The sequence below is a fragment of the Culex quinquefasciatus genome, chromosome 2 (genome assembly GCF_015732765.1).
Source record: "Culex quinquefasciatus strain JHB chromosome 2, VPISU_Cqui_1.0_pri_paternal, whole genome shotgun sequence".
Taxonomy (NCBI): domain Eukaryota; kingdom Metazoa; phylum Arthropoda; class Insecta; order Diptera; family Culicidae; genus Culex; species Culex quinquefasciatus.
Genome location: NC_051862.1, coordinates 176,471,400 through 176,490,889, shown reverse-complemented (window position 1 = coordinate 176,490,889; position 19,490 = coordinate 176,471,400). Strand labels below are relative to the sequence as shown.

General features: G+C 33.2%; 2 protein-coding genes across 2 annotated transcripts; one reads left to right on the top strand and one right to left on the bottom strand.

Moving 5' to 3' along the window:
• The first annotated feature begins 1,647 nt into the window (after positions 1-1,647).
• Positions 1,648-2,923, top strand: LOC6033214 (replication factor C subunit 3). Its single transcript, XM_001843639.2, has 2 exons — positions 1,648-2,334; positions 2,395-2,923. Exons 1-2 carry the CDS (start codon positions 1,744-1,746, stop codon positions 2,878-2,880), a joined length of 1,077 nt encoding a protein of 358 aa, XP_001843691.1. The 5' UTR covers positions 1,648-1,743; the 3' UTR covers positions 2,881-2,923.
• LOC6033215 (U3 small nucleolar RNA-associated protein 18 homolog) lies at positions 2,921-4,616 on the bottom strand. Its single transcript, XM_001843640.2, has one exon. It carries the CDS (start codon positions 4,512-4,514, stop codon positions 2,967-2,969), a length of 1,548 nt encoding a protein of 515 aa, XP_001843692.2. The 5' UTR covers positions 4,515-4,616; the 3' UTR covers positions 2,921-2,966.
• Positions 4,617-19,490: the final 14,874 nt, after the last annotated feature.

Here is a 19,490-nt window from a genome sequence, read left to right as displayed (position 1 = left end):
TTTCTTTATTCTTTCTCTCTGTGTTAGTCTGTTATTCAATGTTCGATTTTATTTTACATTGTACTAATCCCATTTTTTCTCTTTTTTTCTCTTTTTCTTTTTCATGTACCTTGCGAGCATACGATGACCGAAAAAGTCATTTTATCAGCCAACACACGGGGTCGGGCCGAAGGCGAAACAGAACAAGTATTTTTATAAGTACGTGAATAACAATCGGTCGTTGAAGCTCAAAAAAAATATGTGAACAATATCGCGCCGTGGTTTAGTGATAATAAGGCCAAGAAAGTAGACGACGATTCCGCATGAAGAATATAGCGGAAATTATGTGTTAATTGCACAATGGATGAAGGTTTGAAGTTGACACTATCAAAAGGGAATGGTAAGATGCAATAATAATATTGCTAGGTTTGATAGTGTCAAAAGGTAAGATCAAGGAATAAGGATTATATGAACCTATATTGTCATAATTGGGTACTAAAGCCCTATGTCAATTTTTACGTACAACGGTTAAAAACACGATCAAAAACCATTTCTGATCATTTTTTTTTCATTTAAGTGCAAAAAAAAATAATGACAAGACAACATTTTTTCGATGGATCAACTATGGTCCCCTTGGAACGAGCTGTCAAGGAGGAACTTTTCTGTCAAGAAGGACCGCGAGGTTAATTTTTCAAAATTGATTTAAAAATCCATTTTAAACTCTTTGTGGTCGTACAAAGGGTCATTGTACTCAGAAAAATAAGCTTTTTCGCTGTAAACAATAATATTAGCAATCTAAGCTTCATTTTAGGACCCAATTATTGTATTCACTGAAATATCTATCCGCTTTCTACCCCCAATGTGTCCTGCACTGGGGGTGCCTGGGGTAACTTCGAGTTGACCTGGGCCGCCCGAGGAATTATGTCGTAGGTGGCTCGTGTACAGGTTCACTCACCTCTCCTCGCGGCAAGGTTTTCCGTAGGTCTACACTCGAACATGCAACATGGGACACCATGAATCTTCAGCTGAAGCCGGACGAATGTATTCCGAAATTACAGAATTACAGAATGTATTTCTTATGGAGCGAACTGTCAAAAACTGCTTGACTGCGGGTGCTCCATTACCAAATTTTAAGAAAAACTGACTGTTTGGGAATGGCTTCGTACGAACCAATACGAACTGTATTTATTTTTTATTCCCTAGATTTAGGAAGTTTTGAATTTTATGTTCAAAAATCAAATATTCTAATATTTTGAATATTTCAATATTCAAAACGCAAAATCTATTTAAAATTCGTCAAAATTCATAAATAAAACAATAAATTTCAGAATTCTACAGTATAAAATTTGTTGAATTCTAATTTTTTTAATTTAATTTGTTGTATTTGGAAACTTCTGATTTTTTATTAAATTTTTATGTTTAAATTTCTCAATTTTAGATATGTGAGGTTCTGAATTTTGAATTTTCAGAAAATTGTAATGTTTAGAATATATTTTTTATTTTTCTTAATTTCAGTTTCCAAAATTTTGTTTTTTTTCCCGAAAATGCAATGATTATGGTTTTTTCCTTTTTTTTAAACTGGCAACACTTTTCGAGCAGTTTTGACAAAACCATTGTCACGCAAGTTTCTGAAGGGCCTCCGCGTTTGAAAGTTGGCGCGCTTTGAAGTCCAATCAACAAACAAAATCGACCGACGTTCGCGCAGATCATCGCTGCTGAATTTCTCGTTTTATTCGATTCAAGTGCTTGTTTAATCCTCCGGAAATGGCTCTCTGGGTTGACCGGTACCGTCCGCGCGAGCTGGCCAAGTTGGATTACCACAAAACGCAAGCGGGTCACTTGATCAATCTTTGCGCCCAGGGCGACTTCCCGCATCTGATGTTCTACGGCCCGTCCGGAGCCGGCAAGAAGACCCGGATCATGTGCCTGCTGCGGGAACTGTACGGCCCGGGGGTCGAGCGGCTGCGCAACGAAATCATGAACTTTACCACGCCGTCGAACAAGAAGGTGGAGATTATGACGGTGAGCAGCAACTATCATATTGAGGTGAATCCGTCGGACGCGGGGATCTACGACCGGGTGGTCATCACGGATATGATCAAGCAGATTGCCCAGACGCAGCAGATCGATCCGAGTGGGCAGCGGGAGTTTAAGACGATCGTGCTGTCCGAGGTGGACGAGCTGACGAAGGACGCCCAGCACGCGCTCCGCCGGACGATGGAAAAGTACGTGGCCACGTGCCGGTTGGTGCTGTGCGTGAATTCCACGTCGCGCGTCATTCCGGCCGTCAAGAGTCGATGCTTGGGCATTCGCGTGTCGGCGCCGACCGGCGAGGAGATTGTCGGAATTTTGAATGTGAGTTTTAATGCTATGAAGTTTTTGGGGGTTTCAAATTAAAGATCTTCATCTTTACAGAACATCTGCAAGAAGGAGGGTCTCCACATTCCGCCCGAGCTGGCCACCCGCATCACCCAGAAGTCGGACCGCAACCTGCGCCGGGCCATTCTGATGCTGGAGGCGTGCAAGGTGCAGCAGTATCCGTTCACCGTTGGCCAAGACGTGCCGGAGATTGACTGGCAGGTGTTCCTCCGGGAGACGGCGAACCAGATCGTGCAGGAGCAGAGTCCGGCAAAGCTGGAAGCGGTCCGCGAGCGGCTGTACGAGCTGTTGTCGCAGGGCGTCCCTTCGGATGTGATCTTCCGCGGGTTGGTGGAGAATCTGGTCAAGAACTGCGACATGAGCCTGAAGACGCAAACGCTCAACTTTGCCAGCCTGTACGAGCACCGGATGCAGCAGGGCAGTAAGCACATCTTCCACCTGGAGGCGTTCGTGGCGCAGTTTATGGCGCTGTACAAGAAGTTTTTGAACCAGGCTTCGGTGATGGATATGGATGATTTTTGAAGTTGTGTTTCTTTTTGTCGAATAAATCTCGTTTTGTAACTTATCTGCAATTGTTTATTCAAAAAGCCAAAAAAACATCCTCCAAGCTAATAATTCTCGTAATGCTTAACTCTAAACAGCGACACGACACTTTCGCGATTTCCCAGCGCCAAATAGCCGCCGCCGGGCGAGAACTGAACCCGCGTCACGTGTCCCAGCGCGGACTTCATCATCGGGAAGTTCCGGAAGACGGTCCCGCTCTTCATGTGCACCAGCTTAACGGCATCGGGCAGTTCCGGAGAGGCGATGGCCAGCAGCTCCGAGGTGGCGTTGAAGGCCATCGATCCGATCGACGTCGTCAGGTTGGAGATGGTCTTCTCCGGCGACGGGTACTTTTCCTTCAGGATCTTCTCCAGCAGGTAGATGTTGACGATGCCTTGCCGGTTTCCGGTGGCCACGAAGCGACCGCTGGGGCAGATGGCGATGCAGGAACCGTTGACGCAACCCTCGTCGGTGAAGACGTTGACGAAGCGACGCTTTTCCAGGTGGTAGATCGAGACGTCGTTGTCTTGGCTGTTGCACAGGAGGTATTTGGAATCTGGGGTGAAGCAGAGCGAGTAGCAACAGTTCTTCTGCTGGATTGTGGTCAGCAGTTCCTTGCTGCGGCCGTCCAGCAGGTGGATTTCACCGTAACCTCCCGTCACGGCCAGATATTTGCCGCACTTTGACATGTCAAAGTTCTTCATGGTCCAGGCGCCGTCACCCTTCAGCTGCAGGGTGTTGCTTGCTCCGGAGATCAAATTGTACACGTGGTAAAACTTGCGGAAACTCCCAAACAGGACCTCGTTCCCGTCCGGAGTCATTCGACAGCAGGCGATTTTAAAGTTCTTCAACCCAATCGTGTGAAGTTTCTCATTCTTAGTCCCGTCAACGGCCACGATCGACGCCAGTCCATTTTTCCCGGCCATGACCGCCACCATCGACGTCGGATGAAAGTTCACAGCCGTTATCTCGCCCTCATTCTTCGTCTCCCGATTCAGGTTCTTCAACCGTTTCAGCTCAATTTCTCCCTTCGCCAGCTCCGAGCTCTTTCCCTTCACGACGTGCCCCACCGTCTTCAGTATCTCATCATCCGAATCGACCTCCCTCTCCCGGTCCAAATCCGCCCACTTTGGCTGGCCAACAATCTTTTCAAAATTCTTCCTCTGCTTCCGGACGGTCGCCTTCATCTCCAGCCTGCTCTTCTTCTCCCGATAGTCCTCGTCCCGCTCATCGTCCGAATCCTGCCAAGCGGCCTTCCGCTTCGGTTTCGCCACACTCTCACCGTCCTCCTCCTCCGAGTCCTCACCCTCATTTAGTAAGTTATTCACCAGTTCCGACTTCCCCCCAAACACCAACGACATCAGCTCCTTCTCCCGATCGGTCCTCGGCTTGCCAATCGTGTGGTCATCCAGCTGGGCGAAAATGTCCTCCTCTCCTTTGCCATCGGAGTCATCGTCGTCACTGTCCTCCTTCTGCTTAACGCCTACTTCTTCCGACAGCTCCGACCCGTCGTCGGATTCGTCCTCCTCCGACTTTAGCTCCAACTCGATGTCACGCTTGTACGCGGACAGTATCTGCTGGATCGCGGCATCGTCGGTGTCCTGTTGAAGCATTGTTTGCACAGGTGGAAGCACTTTTTGGGGGCAAATTTCAGCTCAAATAAATCATGTAAAAATACGCGGACCTCCGACACACAGGCTTTCAAAACACGTGAAACTGGATTGTAAACAAAGCGGCGAGCTGTCAAACGGCCCCGGTGGGAAAGGAATGGCACGCAGCAGAATGAAGCAAGAGTGCTCGAATAATGCTGCCCTCTGGAAACGTTCGGTGGTAAAATAAACGATTTTGGAGTGGTCATGAATTACGTATCGACAAAATTTAAATATTTATTTTACATAAAAATTAATCTCGGTATTAAGACGCGTGCATTTAAAAAAAAACCTATTATCATTTATTTTTAATCAGATTTTGTTAAAGGCAAATCTTCTTCCCTTTTCTTGAATCATTTCTGAGTGGTAATTTCACTCGCGTTTGGATCTGTTTGGATGATTTCAACCCAAAATCTGAATGATTTTCTATCAGAATTCTGGTAAATAAAAAAACATATTTTTAAAGAATTTTGAGAATTTAAGAATTTAGGAATTTAAGAATTCAAGAATTCAAGAATTCAAGAATTTAAGAATTTAAGAATTTAAGAATTTAATAATTTAAGAATTTAAGAATTTAAGAATTTAAGAATTTAAGAATTTAAGAATTTAAGAATTTAAGAATTTAAGAATTTACGAATTTAAGAATTTAAGAATTTAAGAATTTGATGGATCGAAGCAATCCGTGCGCGAGACCGGACGTAATTTTTTGAAGCTGTCATTTTTCAACCCTAAAATATATGATTGAAAAATACAAAGGTAGAAAAAAATAAGGATATTTCGCTCGTAAATCTGTTGGTGGTCAGTGATAGCGATAGCAGTGAATTATCCTCGTGGATGACGCCCAGGAGACGGCGATTGCGGACAATAACGGCAGACAAGCAGCAACTGGTGTACACCATTAAGTTACCATCGGTTAAATCGTCGTGTGGTTTCAGTCCTGATGTTCCAGATTATCAGCCAAGCCAGGATGGATAGCATTCATCAATTCCAGCATCCCTCAAGATTTAACCGGCAACCAGGAAGTTGTTTGCTGTGTACCAGTTCCGGTAGTCCAGCAAATCAAGGCCAGAAGTCCCAGAAGATTCAAGTGACATTTCAAGACCCATGATGCCGGAGTTGAAGATTCCCGATTTGGTGAGATCGCTCCTTTTCTTATATCTGTAGAGTCAAGACATAACCTAACCATTATACACCATGCTCCCCTATATTGTCATGCTTCTGAGAGTATTTGACAGCAGGCGAGAATGAGTGCTGCATTCGCTGAGAGCGTGAGTTACCGGAGCGTAGTTTGACAAGTAGCGCTCAAGTGATGCGTGCTCAGTTCGGATTCTACAATTGGCGCAGTCGGTAGCAAAAACTTTGCTCCCGATTGTGTTGTTTTTTTTTTTACAATAAAAAATTGAGTGAAAAGTGCAAAGAAATGTTATGACTGGAGAAGAAAAGGTGAGGTTGAGGTGAGTGAGCGGCAATTTGACAAATAAATTGGCCATCGTGAACTGTGGTGAAAGATTTTGTTGCATTTGCCAAAAATGTGGTCGCATAAAGTGGCAAATGAACTGCGGCGGCAGCGAGGGAGAGAGAAAAGTACCAAAGAGGGAGGAGAAAAGTTCCAAGAATTCGTTCCCTCTCCTTTGTGCTTGGCGAGTTTTCGTTTATTCGGGGAAAGAGAAGGAATGCACGGTGGGTGATGTTTTTATAAAGGTTTGCATGCGGCATGGCCTACTGCGTTAACCTAAAGCTAATTTTCAAGGGCCGCACTTGGGTTTGACTTCCAACAGTGCTGCTTTCCTTAAGCGTTTTCGTGATCCTTATTTTGTTTTAAAGATTATTATACAGTTGTAATAGGTTGTGATGATTCCTGCAATTCTGCCTTTACATTCTTTTTCTGGCAGAATGGATAGAGAAATCCCGAAGTTTTGGGTAGAGAAAGGAATGGTCTTTGAATGCGTTTTCTTCAATATAGGAGAAAATTGTGACGTCAGAAATGAACTCAAATCACTCAAAGTTCATTTTGTGAATGACTTTAACATTTTGTCCTAGTTTGACAGCTACATTGTCCCCAGTTTTCTGTGGGAGAGAAAAGGAGGGGAATTCTTTATGAAAATCATACCTGTCAAAATTCCTAGCCTCAAAATTTTGTCGCGAGTTGCTTTTCTCCTCTATCGGTTTCATTGTTCTTGTAACTGTTAAGCTACGTCATAACAGAACGTCCGCAGGTACTGCGTATGCGTACACGAACAAAAAGGCGAGTCCGACGAAGGTCGTAGCGCTGAGAAAAAGGCGAGTCCGACGAAAGTTGTAGCGATGGAACAAAATGCGAGTCCGACGAAAGTCGTAGCACCGAGAAAAAGGCGAGTCCGACGAAAGTCGTAGCGCTGAGATAAAAGCGAGTCCGACGAAGGTCGTAGCGCTTGAACAAAACGCGAGCCCGACGAAAGTCGTAGCGCTGAGGAAAAGGCGAGTCCGACGAAAGTCGTAGCGCTGAGAAAGAGGCGAGTCCGACGTAGGTCGTAGCGCTGAGAAAAAAGCAAGTCCGACGAAAGTCGTAGCGCTGAGATAAGAGTGAGTCCGACGAAAGTCGTAGCGCTTGAACAAAAGGCGAGCCCGACGAAAGTCGCAGCGGTGAGAAAAAGGCGAGTCCGACGAAAGTCGTAGCGCTGAGACGAATGAAAAGGTGGACAAATGGAAATCGTAGCACGGAGCAATGAAAAGTTGAACAAATTGAAGGGTTGATATGAACGAGATGTTGCCGATTTTCTAGAATCACAGAAAAAAGTCAAAATCTAGAATCACAAGTATGCTTCGAATTGAGATGAATGAAGGTTCACTATCTCAATGGAAGATAGATGGAAGATTAAGATATGTCAGTATTTTAACACCCAAGAGAGAGAGGGAGAGAGATAGAGAGAGAGAGAGAGAGAGAGAGAGAGATACTTGGCAGACTTTCCTCGGCACACCGGAATCCCAGTCACGGCGTTGTAGCAGGATTCTAATAGCTGGCTATTCTGACAGGAATAATTCACTAGCAGAATTCTGGGAACCAGCTCTGCTAAAATATTTTGTGACTGGGATACCACGAATCAGACGAGAATCGGAAAAGAAAGAACATGTGATTTACATTTCTCTACGACCTTTATTGAGCCTGCTAAACAATCAGATCTGATCAGTCTGATGGTTGAATAAATTCGGGCAGACGAAGACCGATCGGTGCGTTAAATTCCTCCTCAAGGCTCGGCAGTAACGCACCAAAGTTGTGTAAAGAAAATGAACACGGCTCATTTCAACAATACAGAGAAATAAAATTGGTATGGAGGATCGAATTAAAGTTACTAAAGTATTACTGATAGTCAGGTAATTGCAAGCTGCCAAAGGGATAAAAAAGAACACAATCCTTGGGTGTAGTCAACTGGTTATAGGTTTGACATTTCCATTTGCATTATTTTTATGTATCGTTTAATGACTGAAATTAATTCTACGTTAGCCTGGCCCATGGCTTTCTTCCAAAGGTACTCACAAGTGTGAAGTGTTGCGATTGACATGATGGCTATCTTAGACTCTCTTATATGGAAGCTGACTTTGTTTAATTTTTGGTTTTAGTGGCATGGACTTAATCTCTCAGATTAATGCAAACCACGATGATGAATACCTCTGAGATACTAGCCAACCTCAGAGTAAATTTGTCAGAGATCCAAGCAATACCCAAGAGTGAAGATCCAAACAAAGACAGAAACTTCATGTAGGATAAAACCGAATACAACGTTAGTTGTTGCAATTCAATAATAAAGCTTTTTAGGCACACTTCAAAATCTATGACTTGTGTTAATGAATAAATTCTCCTCAGAGTGTCGCCACAGCCGCTGGTTTCCTGATCAAAACAAAGAACTATCACAATCCCAGCGAAATATGTTGGCTGATATCGGGCGGTCAATCAAAAATAAAACAGGCAAGATGTCACATGATAAGCACTTTTTACGAGAAAGAACAATTTCTGTGGCACCCCAGGGTGATGTGATAGAAATATTTTGACTGGAAAGCCTTGTTGAAACCAAGTTCAGCAGTTTTTATTAAGCGTGGAACATGGAGAGACTATTCTCTAATTCAATTTTATAAGGTTTGCTATACGACGAACTCCTCGTCACAGTGTCCTGATGCAAACAAAGATCAAGCTCGAACTGTAAGTGTCCCTGCAAAATATGATAACTGTAGGCCTTAGAAAAACCAGCTATAAGTCGCATGACTAACAACTTTTGCGAGAAAGAGCAGATTCTTATGCAAACAAACCAACGCCTGTGATACGCAGAGGTGTGAATGTGTTAGTAATTAAATTAAAGTTTGTTTAGAGGGTTTGTAGAATCTGAATGAATAGCAGCTTGAGTTATTTAAAAACTGCAATTTTACACAAATAGTGGCAATATATTGGTGTTACATGATAAGATTATTTATGGTCTTCACTATGATTGGCAGGAGCTTAATACCGCTTCACAACCGCTGTGTTAAGTCAAGAATAAAGTTTTTTTTAGACAGTCATGCGGCCACACCAACTCGCGAGCTCGAATAATTAACCCTGCCGTGATCATATCGATATAGTTGATAAAGGCAACTCCTAATTATTTTTCAAATTTCTTTCGAAGAGATGAACAATTGATAAATGTTATCAAAACTAACACGTTTATACGACAGTTTGTTTCTGGATCAACCAGGATAGGAACCACTTCTTAACATACTACTGGTTTTCTTTGTAATTTTACTATTTAAAAGTCAAATTAGACAACCAACTTGTAATTCATAGACTTAAGCGCGGCAGTATAACAAAATTCTGGTTGCTGAATATGAGGATTTTTTTCTATGAAATGTCTATAACGCAATATTTTTTTTTGTTTTGAGTAGAAAAGGGATTGTAGAGTCAAGACATAACCTAACCATTATACACCATGCTCCCCTATATTGTCATGCTTCTGAGAGTATTTGACAGCAGGCGAGAATGAGTGCTGCATTCGCTGAGAGCGTGAGTTACCGGAGCGTAGTTTGACAAGTAGCGCTCAAGTGATGCGTGCTCAGTTCGGATTCTACAATATCAAAATACACTATCACTTATTGTTACATTCATACATTTCATTTAAGACTAACCACGCCAATTTCACTATATACGCGGTAGGGTGTTCCCTTGGTCGTTCGCTGTGAGTTGTGGATTGCCTGCTTCTCTAATGAAGGTTCGACTGAGGGGGCATGCTTATTAATTTCTCGTTGCTCCATACCCTCAGTGACGTGATGGGAGCAAGGGCGTCTATGCAAAGTGTCCCTACACCCGCTACAAATTTCCGGCGCTTGGGGAGGGAAGAATGAAACCATCTTGTTCTATGCGCCAGTATTTGTAGCACTAAAATTCGTGCAAAAAAACTTATGCACGTGGGTGTACAGATTACGGAGTAAAAGATGATCGAATTGTTCACCTAGCGCTCACATGTGTTTCGGGACCAAGTTTCCTGCGGGTATGGGGATCATACATACATACATTAAGAATTTAAGAATTTAAGAATTTAAGAATTTAAGAATTTAAGAATTTAAGAATTTAAGAATTTAAGAATTTAAGAATTTAAGAATTTAAGAATTTAAGAATTTAAGAATTTAAGAATTTAAGAATTTAAGAATTTAAGAATTTAAGAATTTAAGAATTTAAGAATTTAAGAATTTAAGAATTTAAGAATTTAAGAATTTAAGAATTTAAGAATTTAAGAATTTAAGAATTTAAGAATTTAAGAATTTAAGAATTTAAGAATTTAAGAATTTAAGAATTTAAGAATTTAAGAATTTAAGAATTTAAGAATTTAAGAATTTAAGAATTTAAGAATTTAAGAATTTAAGAAATTAAGAAATTAAGAATTTAAGAATTTAAGAATTTAAGAATTTAAGAAATTAAGAAATTAAGAATTTAAGAATTTAAGAATTTAAGAATTTAAGAATTTAAGAATTTAAGAATTTAAGAATTTAAGAATTTAAGAATTTAAGAATTTAAGAATTTAAGAATTTAAGAATTTAAGAATTTAAGAATTTAAGAATTTAAGAATTTAAGAATTTAAGAATTTAAGAATTTAAGAATTTAAGAATTTAAGAATTTAAGAATTTAAGAATTTAAGAATTTAAGAATTTAAGAATTAAGAATTTAAGAATTTAAGAATTTAAGAATTTAAGAATTTAAGAATTTAAGAATTTAAGAATAAGAATTTAAGAATTTAAGAATTTAAGAATTTAAGAATTTAAGAATTTAAGAATTTAAGAATTTAAGAATTTAAGAATTTAAGAATTTAAGAATTTAAGAATTTAAGAATTTAAGAATTTAAGAATTTAAGAATTTAAGAATTTAAGAATTTAAGAATTTAAGAATTTAAGAATTTAAGAATTTAAGAATTTAAGAATTTAAGAATTTAAGAATTTAAGAATTTAAGAATTTAAGAATTTAAGAATTTAAGAATTTAAGAATTTAAGAATTTAAGAATTTAAGAATTTAAGAATTTAAGAATTTAAGAATTTAATTCAATTTTTCAATTCGGTTTTATTGGTGAATAATCAAGATACAATCAGTTGGGAGCGGCCGTGGCTGACTGGTTACGGTGTTTGCTTTGTAAGCAAATGGTTCTGGGTTCGATTCCCATCTGCTCCCAACGAGAAAGTTAAGAACACAGAAATTTGAAATGATGAATATGAACGAAAAACCAAAGTCGCTCGAGGCGGGGTTCGATCCCCCGTCCTTTGGATTGGTAAGCAAAAATGCTAACCACTAGGCCATGACGACTTGGTGAGCATAGACTGGAATTAGGAATACTGTTACAACCAACCCGCAACGCCTTTCGAGGTGTATCCTAGGTTCTACCTCTCCAACTAACATTGAGTCCAAAACCTCCTACAAACATCTATACCACTAAGGTGACGTAGGGGTCCTTGCGCACTTTAGATAGGTGTTTACTAACGATCCTTCCCAATCCCTGAGGATAGCTTGGACCCGGCCAGGACCCCCTTATGCCCTGGGTTGTATTACACACTCATCAAAAGATGAAGACATGGTATCTCCCGTGTTGGATTATTGTTCCGGATGAGGGTCTAACACAACCACACCAAACAGTGGGATAAGCGTTGTGGAGCCTTCCGGTGGTGGGGCGTCCTCCAAATGCTAATGCTAATGCTAATAATCAAGATACAATCAGTTCTTTTGCAGTTCATAACAGAGTTTTGGAGTTCCTTTCAGCTGTGTGTTGCACCATAATCCATTTTGGAACAATTATTTCTATAACTATGGCACTGACAAGAGCAAGAAAAATTTAAAAAAAAAACTTGCTAAAATTGCAAAGGAAAGGGGAAAGAAAGAGAAAAAGCTTATAACTAAATCATAGTATTTTATCCTTTGTAGATGTGCTTGATCATCAGCTCCCCAAGGGCTAGAAATTGCTCCGCCTTGTTACGGCAGGTCCGAAACCTCGACATCATCTCCCCCGCGAGAGCAAAGAACTCTGGCAGGGTGAAGAGATCTTCCCCGGTGACTTCTTGCTGGGCCGCATTGCCGCTACCGGCAGCAACCACGCTGGCAAACGATCGCCCCCAGCCAGGAGGGAATGATGAGTTGTCCGCGGGAACCGTACGCTGCCCAGCAGCCGGCACGGTTACGCTCGTACTTCGCTGAGGAGGGTGGGACGCTGCTGCTTTCTTCTTCCTCTTTTCCTGCTCCTCGAGGTAATTTTTTCGTGCACTGCATCCACGGTAGTTGCTGGTATGGTTACCTCCACAGTTGGCGCACTTGATGCGCGCCTTGGTTTGCTCTGCCTTGTCCCCCAGGTCCGCCTTGCACGGCAGTGCACACGCCTCAGAGAGGTGTGTTTCACCGCACTTCACACAGCGGGGCGGGAGGTTGCAGTTCCGCGAGCCGTGGCCGAATTTCTGGCAACGGTGGCATTGTGCTGCGTCCGACGGGTTCTTTGAGAACCGCCAGTTTACCCAAAACCCGTCCAACGCCTTAGTTCGTCGCAGGTCTTGAATCTTGACGGTGCCGCGGTCGAAGTACAATAGGTACAGTGTGTGTGTACCTGTGACTGTTGTCTTCCGCGAGAGGACTTTTATGTCACGCGGCGTTATTCCAGCACCCGAGAGGTCCTTCTTGAGGTCGGAGATCGGGCGGTCTTGGTACCCCTGCAAGACGACCTTAACGGCTGTCTTCTGCACGGGTCGAATGTGTAGAACTTGGAAGTTTTACCCTTCAATTTCTCCACAACCAGGTCGAAGTTCTTGTTGTCAAATGTGTAGACTTGCACTGACGACTTACCGATTTTCAGACAATATCCGAGGCCTTCCAGCAACTCGTCAATATCGTCCACCAACGTATCCAAAACAAAAATTGGAGGTGGTCTACGTTCCTTTGGAGAATTGTTCGTTTTTGGCGTCGGCACTTTTTTCCGTGCACGACGATCGTCATCGTCGTCGTCGGTAGTGCTGCTACCGTCGGTGTTGTTGTTTTCTTCGTCGTCGCTCAGCATCTGGAACTCGTTCCTGATGGGAATGTTGGCGGATGTTGACGTGTTGGTCGTGGCACCGGAAGTACCGGAACGGGTTCGCACTGGTGATCTTGGAACATATCCGGGATGTAGCAACTTTTTGTCGATGCCTTCTGCGCTCACGCTCCCCTGCGCGATGGCGGTCGACACGGCGTTGGTTTGTTTACCTTTTTGCACACGGCCGGTAGACGAACTTCGCGGGTTTTTCGAGGCCGCACTCGAACTGCCACGGCCACGGCCGGCCTTTGGCATGCTGCAGGAGCAAACTCGCGGGTAATCACGGTAATTTACGGCGAAAAAAATCGAAAAAACGATGGAGCACTGAGCACTTGACTGCTGCTTGCTCTCGTGCTTACACGGAGGTGATTTTAAGAATTTAAGAATTTAAGAATTTAAGAATTTAAGAATTTAAGAATTTAAGAATTTAAGAATTTAAGAATTTAAGAATTTAAGAATTTAAGAATTTAAGAATTTAAGAATTTAAGAATTTAAGAATTTAAGAATTTAGAATTTAAGAATTTAAGAATTTAAGAATTTAAGAATTTAAGAATTTAAGAATTTAAGAATTTAAGAATTTTAAGAATTTAAGAATTTAAGAATTTAAGAATTTAAGAATTTAAGAATTTAAGAATTTAAGAATTTAAGAATTTAAGAATTTAAGAATTTAAGAATTTAAGAATTTAAGAATTTAAGAATTTAAGAATTTAAGAATTTAAGAATTTAAGAATTTAAGAATTAAGAATTTAAGAATTTAAGAATTTAAGAATTTAAGAATTAAGAATTTAAGAATTTAAGAATTTAAGAATTTAAGAATTTAAGAATTTAAGAATTTAAGAATTTAAGAATTTAAGAATTTAAGAATTAAGAATTTAAGAATTTAAGAATTTAAGAATTTAAGAATTTAAGAATTAAAGAATTTAAGAATTTAAGAATTTAAGAATTAAGAATTTAAGAATTTAAGAATTTAAGAATTTAAGAATTTAAGAATTTAAGAATTTAAGAATTTAAGAATTTAAGAATTTAAGAATTTAAGAATTTAAGAATTTAAGAATTTAAGAATTTAAGAATTTAAGAATTTAAGAATTTAAGAATTTAAGAATTTAAGAATTTAAGAATTTAAGAATTTAAGAATTTAAGAATTTAAGAATTTAAGAATTTAAGAATTCTAAGAATTTAAGAATTTAAGAATTTAAGAATTTAAGAATTTAAGAATTTAAGAATTTAAGAATTTAAGAATTTAAGAATTCTAAGAATTTAAGAATTTAAGAATTTAAGAATTTAAGAATTTAAGAATTTAAGAATTTAAGAATCTTCAGAATTTAAGAATTTAAGAATTTAAGAATTTAAGAATTTAAGAATTTAAGAATTTAAGAATTTAAGAATTTAAGAATTTAAGAATTTAAGAATTTAAGAATTTAAGAATTTAAGAATTTAAGAATTTAAGAATTTAAGAATTTAGAATTTAAGAATTTAAGAATTTAAGAATTTAAGAATTTAAGAATTTAAGAATTTAAGAATTTAAGAATTTAAGAATTTAAGAATTTAAGAATTTAAGAATTTAAGAATTTAAGAATTTAAGAATTTAAGAATTTAAGAATTTAAGAATTTAAGAATTTAAGAATTTAAGAAGAATTTAAGAATTTAAGAATTTAAGAATTTAAGAATTTAAGAATTTAAGAATTTAAGAATTTAAGAATTTAAGAATTTAAGAATTTAAGAATTTAAGAATTTAAGAATTTAAGAATTTAAGAATTTAAGAATTTAAGAATTTAAGAATTTAAGAATTTAAGAATTTAGAATTTAAGAATTTAAGAATTTAAGAATTCTAAGAATTTAAGAATTTTAAGAATTTAAGAATTAAGAATTTAAGAATTTAAGAATTTAAGAATTTAAGAATTTAAGAATTTAAGAATTTAAGAATTTAAGAATTTAAGAATTTAAGAATTTAAGAATTTAAGAATTTAAGAATTTAAGAATTTAAGAATTTAAGAATTTAAGAATTTAAGAATTTAAGAATTTAAGAATTTAAGAATTTAAGAATTTAAGAATTTAAGAATTTAAGAATTTAAGAATTTAAGAATTTAAGAATTTAAGAATTTAAGAATTTAAGAATTTAAGAATTTAAGAATTTAAGAATTTAAATTTAAGAATTTAAGAATTTAAGAATTTAAGAATTTAAGAATTTAAGAATTTAAGAATTTAAGAATTTAAGAATTTAAGAATTTAAGAATTTAAGAATTTAAGAATTTAAGAATTTAAGAATTTAAGAATTTAAGAATTTAAGAATTTAAGAATTTAAGAATTTAAGAATTTAAGAATTTAAGAATTTAAGAATTTAAGAATTTAAGAATTTAAGAATTTAAGAATTTAAGAATTTAAGAATTTTAAGAATTTAAGAATTTAAGAATTTAAGAATTTAAGAATTTAAGAATTTAAGAATTTAAGAATTTAAGAATTTAAGAATTTAAGAATTTAAGAATTTTAAGAATTTAAGAATTTAAGAATTTAAGAATTTAAGAATTTAAGAATTTAAGAATTTAAGAATTAGTTTTAAGAATTTAAGAATTTAAGAATTTAAGAATTTAACTTAAGAATTTAAGAATTTAAGAATTTAAGAATTTAAGAATTTAAGAATTTAAGAATTTAAGAATTTAAGAATTTAAGAATTTAAGAATTGAATTTAAGAATTTCAAGAATTTAAGAATTTAAGAATTCTAAGAATTTAAGAATTTAAGAATTTAAAGAATTTAAGAATTTAAGAATTTAAGAATTTAAGAATTTAAGAATAAGAATTTAAGAATTTAAGAATTTAAGAATTTAAGAATTTAAGAATTAAGAATTTAAGAATTTAAGAATTTAAGAATTTAAGAATTTAAGAATTTAAGAAATTTAAGAATTTAAGAATTTAAGAATTTAAGAATTTAAGAATTTAAGAATTTAAGAATTTAAGAATTTAAGAATTTAAGAACTTAAGAATTTAAGAATTTAAGAATTTAAGAATTTAAGAATTTAAGAATTTAAGAATTTAAGAATTTAAGAATTTAAGAATTTAAGAATTTAAGAATTTAAGAATTTAAGAATTTAAGAATTAAGAATTTAAGAATTTAAGAATTTAAGAATTTAAGAATTTAAGAATTTAAGAATTTAAGAATTTAAGAATTTAAGAATTTAAGAATTTAAGAATTTAAGAATTTAAGAATTTAAGAATTTAAGAATTTAAGAATTTAAGAATTTAAGAATTTAAGAATTTAAGAATTTAAGAATTTAAGAATTTAAGAATTTAAGAATTTAAGAATTTAAGAATTTAAGAATTTAAGAATTTAAGAATTTAAGAATTTAAGAATTTAAGAATTTAAGAATTTAAGAATTTAAGAATTTAAGAATTTAAGAATTTAAGAATTTAAGAATTTAAGAATTTAAGAATTTAAGAATTTAAGAATTTAAGAATTTAAGAATTTAAGAATTTAAGAATTTAAGAATTTAAGAATTTAAGAATTTAAGAATTTAAGAATTTAAGAATTTAAGAATTTAAGAATTTAAGAATTTAAGAATTTAAGAATTTAAGAATTTAAGAATTTAAGAATTTAAGAATTTAAGAATTTAAGAATTTAAGAATTTAAGAATTTAAGAATTTAAGAATTTAAGAATTTAAGAATTTCAAGAATTTAAGAATTTAAGAATTTAAGAATTTAAGAATTTAAGAATTTAAGAATTTAAGAATTTAAGAATTTAAGAATTTAAGAATTTAAGAATTTAAGAATTTAAGAATTTAAGAATTTAAGAATTTAAGAATTTAAGAATTTAAGAATTTAAGAATTTAAGAATAAGAATTTAAGAATTTAAGAATTTAAGAATTTAAGAATTTAAGAATTTAAGAATTTAAGAATTTAAGAATTTAAGAATTTAAGAATTTAAGAATTTAAGAATTTAAGAATTTAAGAATTTAAGAATTTAAGAATTTAAGAATTTAAGAATTTAAGAATTTAAGAATTTAAGAATTTAAGAATTTAAGAATTTAAGAATTTAAGAATTTAAGAATTTAAGAATTTAAGAATTTAAGAATTTAAGAATTTAAGAATTTAAGAATTTAAGAATTTAAGAATTTAAGAATTTAAGAATTTAAGAATTTAAGAATTTAAGAATTTAAGAATTTAAGAATTTAAGAATTTAAGAATTTAAGAATTTAAGAATTTAAGAATTTAAGAATTTAAGAATTTAAGAATTTAAGAATTTAAGAATTTAAGAATTTAAGAATTTAAGAATTTAAGAATTTAAGAATTTAAGAATTTAAGAATTTAAGAATTTAAGAATTTAAGAATTTAAGAATTTAAGAATTTAAGAATTTAAGAATTTAAGAATTTAAGAATTTAAGAATTTAAGAATTTAAGAATTTAAGAATTTAAGAATTTAAGAATTTAAGAATTTAAGAATTTAAGAATTTAAGAATTTAAGAATTTAAGAATTTAAGAATTTAAGAATTTAAGAATTTAAGAATTTAAGAATTTAAGAATTTAAGAATTTAAGAATTTAAGAATCCTAAGAATTTAAGAATTTAAGAACCTAAGAATTTAAGAATTTTAAGAATTTAAGAATTAAGAATTAATTTAAGAACTTTAAGAATTTAAGAATTTAAGAATTTAAGAATTTAAGAATTTAAGAATTTAAGAATTTAAGAATTTAAGAATTTAAGAATTTAAGAATTTAAGAATTTAAGAATTTAAGAATTTAAGAATTTAAGAATTTAAGAACCTAAGAATTTAAGAATTTAAGAATTTAAGAATTTAAGAATTTAAGAATTTAAGAATTTAAGAATTTAAGAATTTAAGAATTTAAGAATTTAAGAATTTAAGAATTTAAGAATTTAAGAATTTAAGAATTTAAGAATTTAAGAATTTAAGAATTTAAGAATTTAAGAATTTAAGAATTTAAGAATTTAAGAATTTAAGAATTTAAGAATTTAAGAATTTAAGAATTTAAGAATTTAAGAATTTAAGAATTTAAGAATTTAAGAATTTAAGAATTTAAGAATTTAAGAATTTAAGAATTTAAGAATTTAAGAATTTAAGAATTTAAGAATTTAAGAATTTAAGAATTTAAGAATTTAAGAATTTAAGAATTTAAGAATTTAAGAATTTAAGAATTTAAGAATTTAAGAATTTAAGAATTTAAGAATTTAAGAATTTAAGAATTTAAGAATTTAAGAATTTAAGAATTTAAGAATTTAAGAATTTAAGAATTTAAGAATTTAAGAATTTAAGAATTTAAGAATTTAAGAATTTAAGAATTTAAGAATTTAAGAATTTAAGAATTTAAGAATTTAAGAATTTAAGAATTTAAGAATTTAAGAATTTAAGAATTTAAGAATTAAGAATTTAAGAATTTAAGAATTTAAGAATTTAAGAATTTAAGAATTTAAGAATTTAAGAATTTAAGAATTTAAGAATTTAAGAATTTAAGAATTTAAGAATTTAAGAATTTAAGAATTTAAGAATTTAAGAATTTAAGAATTTAAGAATTTAAGAATTTAAGAATTTAAGAATTTAAGAATTTAAGAATTTAAGAATTTAAGAATTTAAGAATTTAAGAATTTAAGAATTTAAGAATTTAAGAATTTAAGAATTTAAGAATTTAAGAATTTAAGAATTTAAGAATTTAAGAATTTAAGAATTTAAGAATTTAAGAATTTAAGAATTTAAGAATTTAAGAATTTAAGAATTTAAGAATTTAAGAATTTAAGAATTTAAGAATTTAAGAATTTAAGAATTTAAGAATTTAAGAATTTAAGAATTTAAGAATTTAAGAATTTAAGAATTTAAGAATTTAAGAATTTAAGAATTTAAGAATTTAAGAATTTAAGAATTTAAGAATTTAAGAATTTAAGAATTTAAGAATTTAAGAATTTAAGAATTTAAGAATTTAAGAATTTAAGAATTTAAGAATTTAAGAATTTAAGAATTTAAGAATTTAAGAATTAAGAATTTAAGAATTTAAGAATTTAAGAATTTAAGAATTTAAGAATTTAAGAATTTAAGAATTTAAGAATTTAAGAATTTAAGAATTTAAGAATTTAAGAATTTAAGAATTTAAGAATTTAAGAATTTAAGAATTTAAGAATTTAAGAATTTAAGAATTTAAGAATTTAAGAATTTAAGAATTTAAGAATTTAAGAATTTAAGAATTTAAGAATTTAAGAATTAAGAATTTAAGAATTTAAGAATTTAAGAATTTAAGAATTTAAGAATTTAAGAATTTAAGAATTTAAGAATTTAAGAATTTAAGAATTTTAAGAATTTTAAGAATTTAAGAATTTAAGAATTTAAGAATTCTAAGAATTTAAGAATTTAAGAATTTAAGAATTTAAGAATTTAAGAATTTAAGAATTTAAGAATTTAAGAATTTAAGA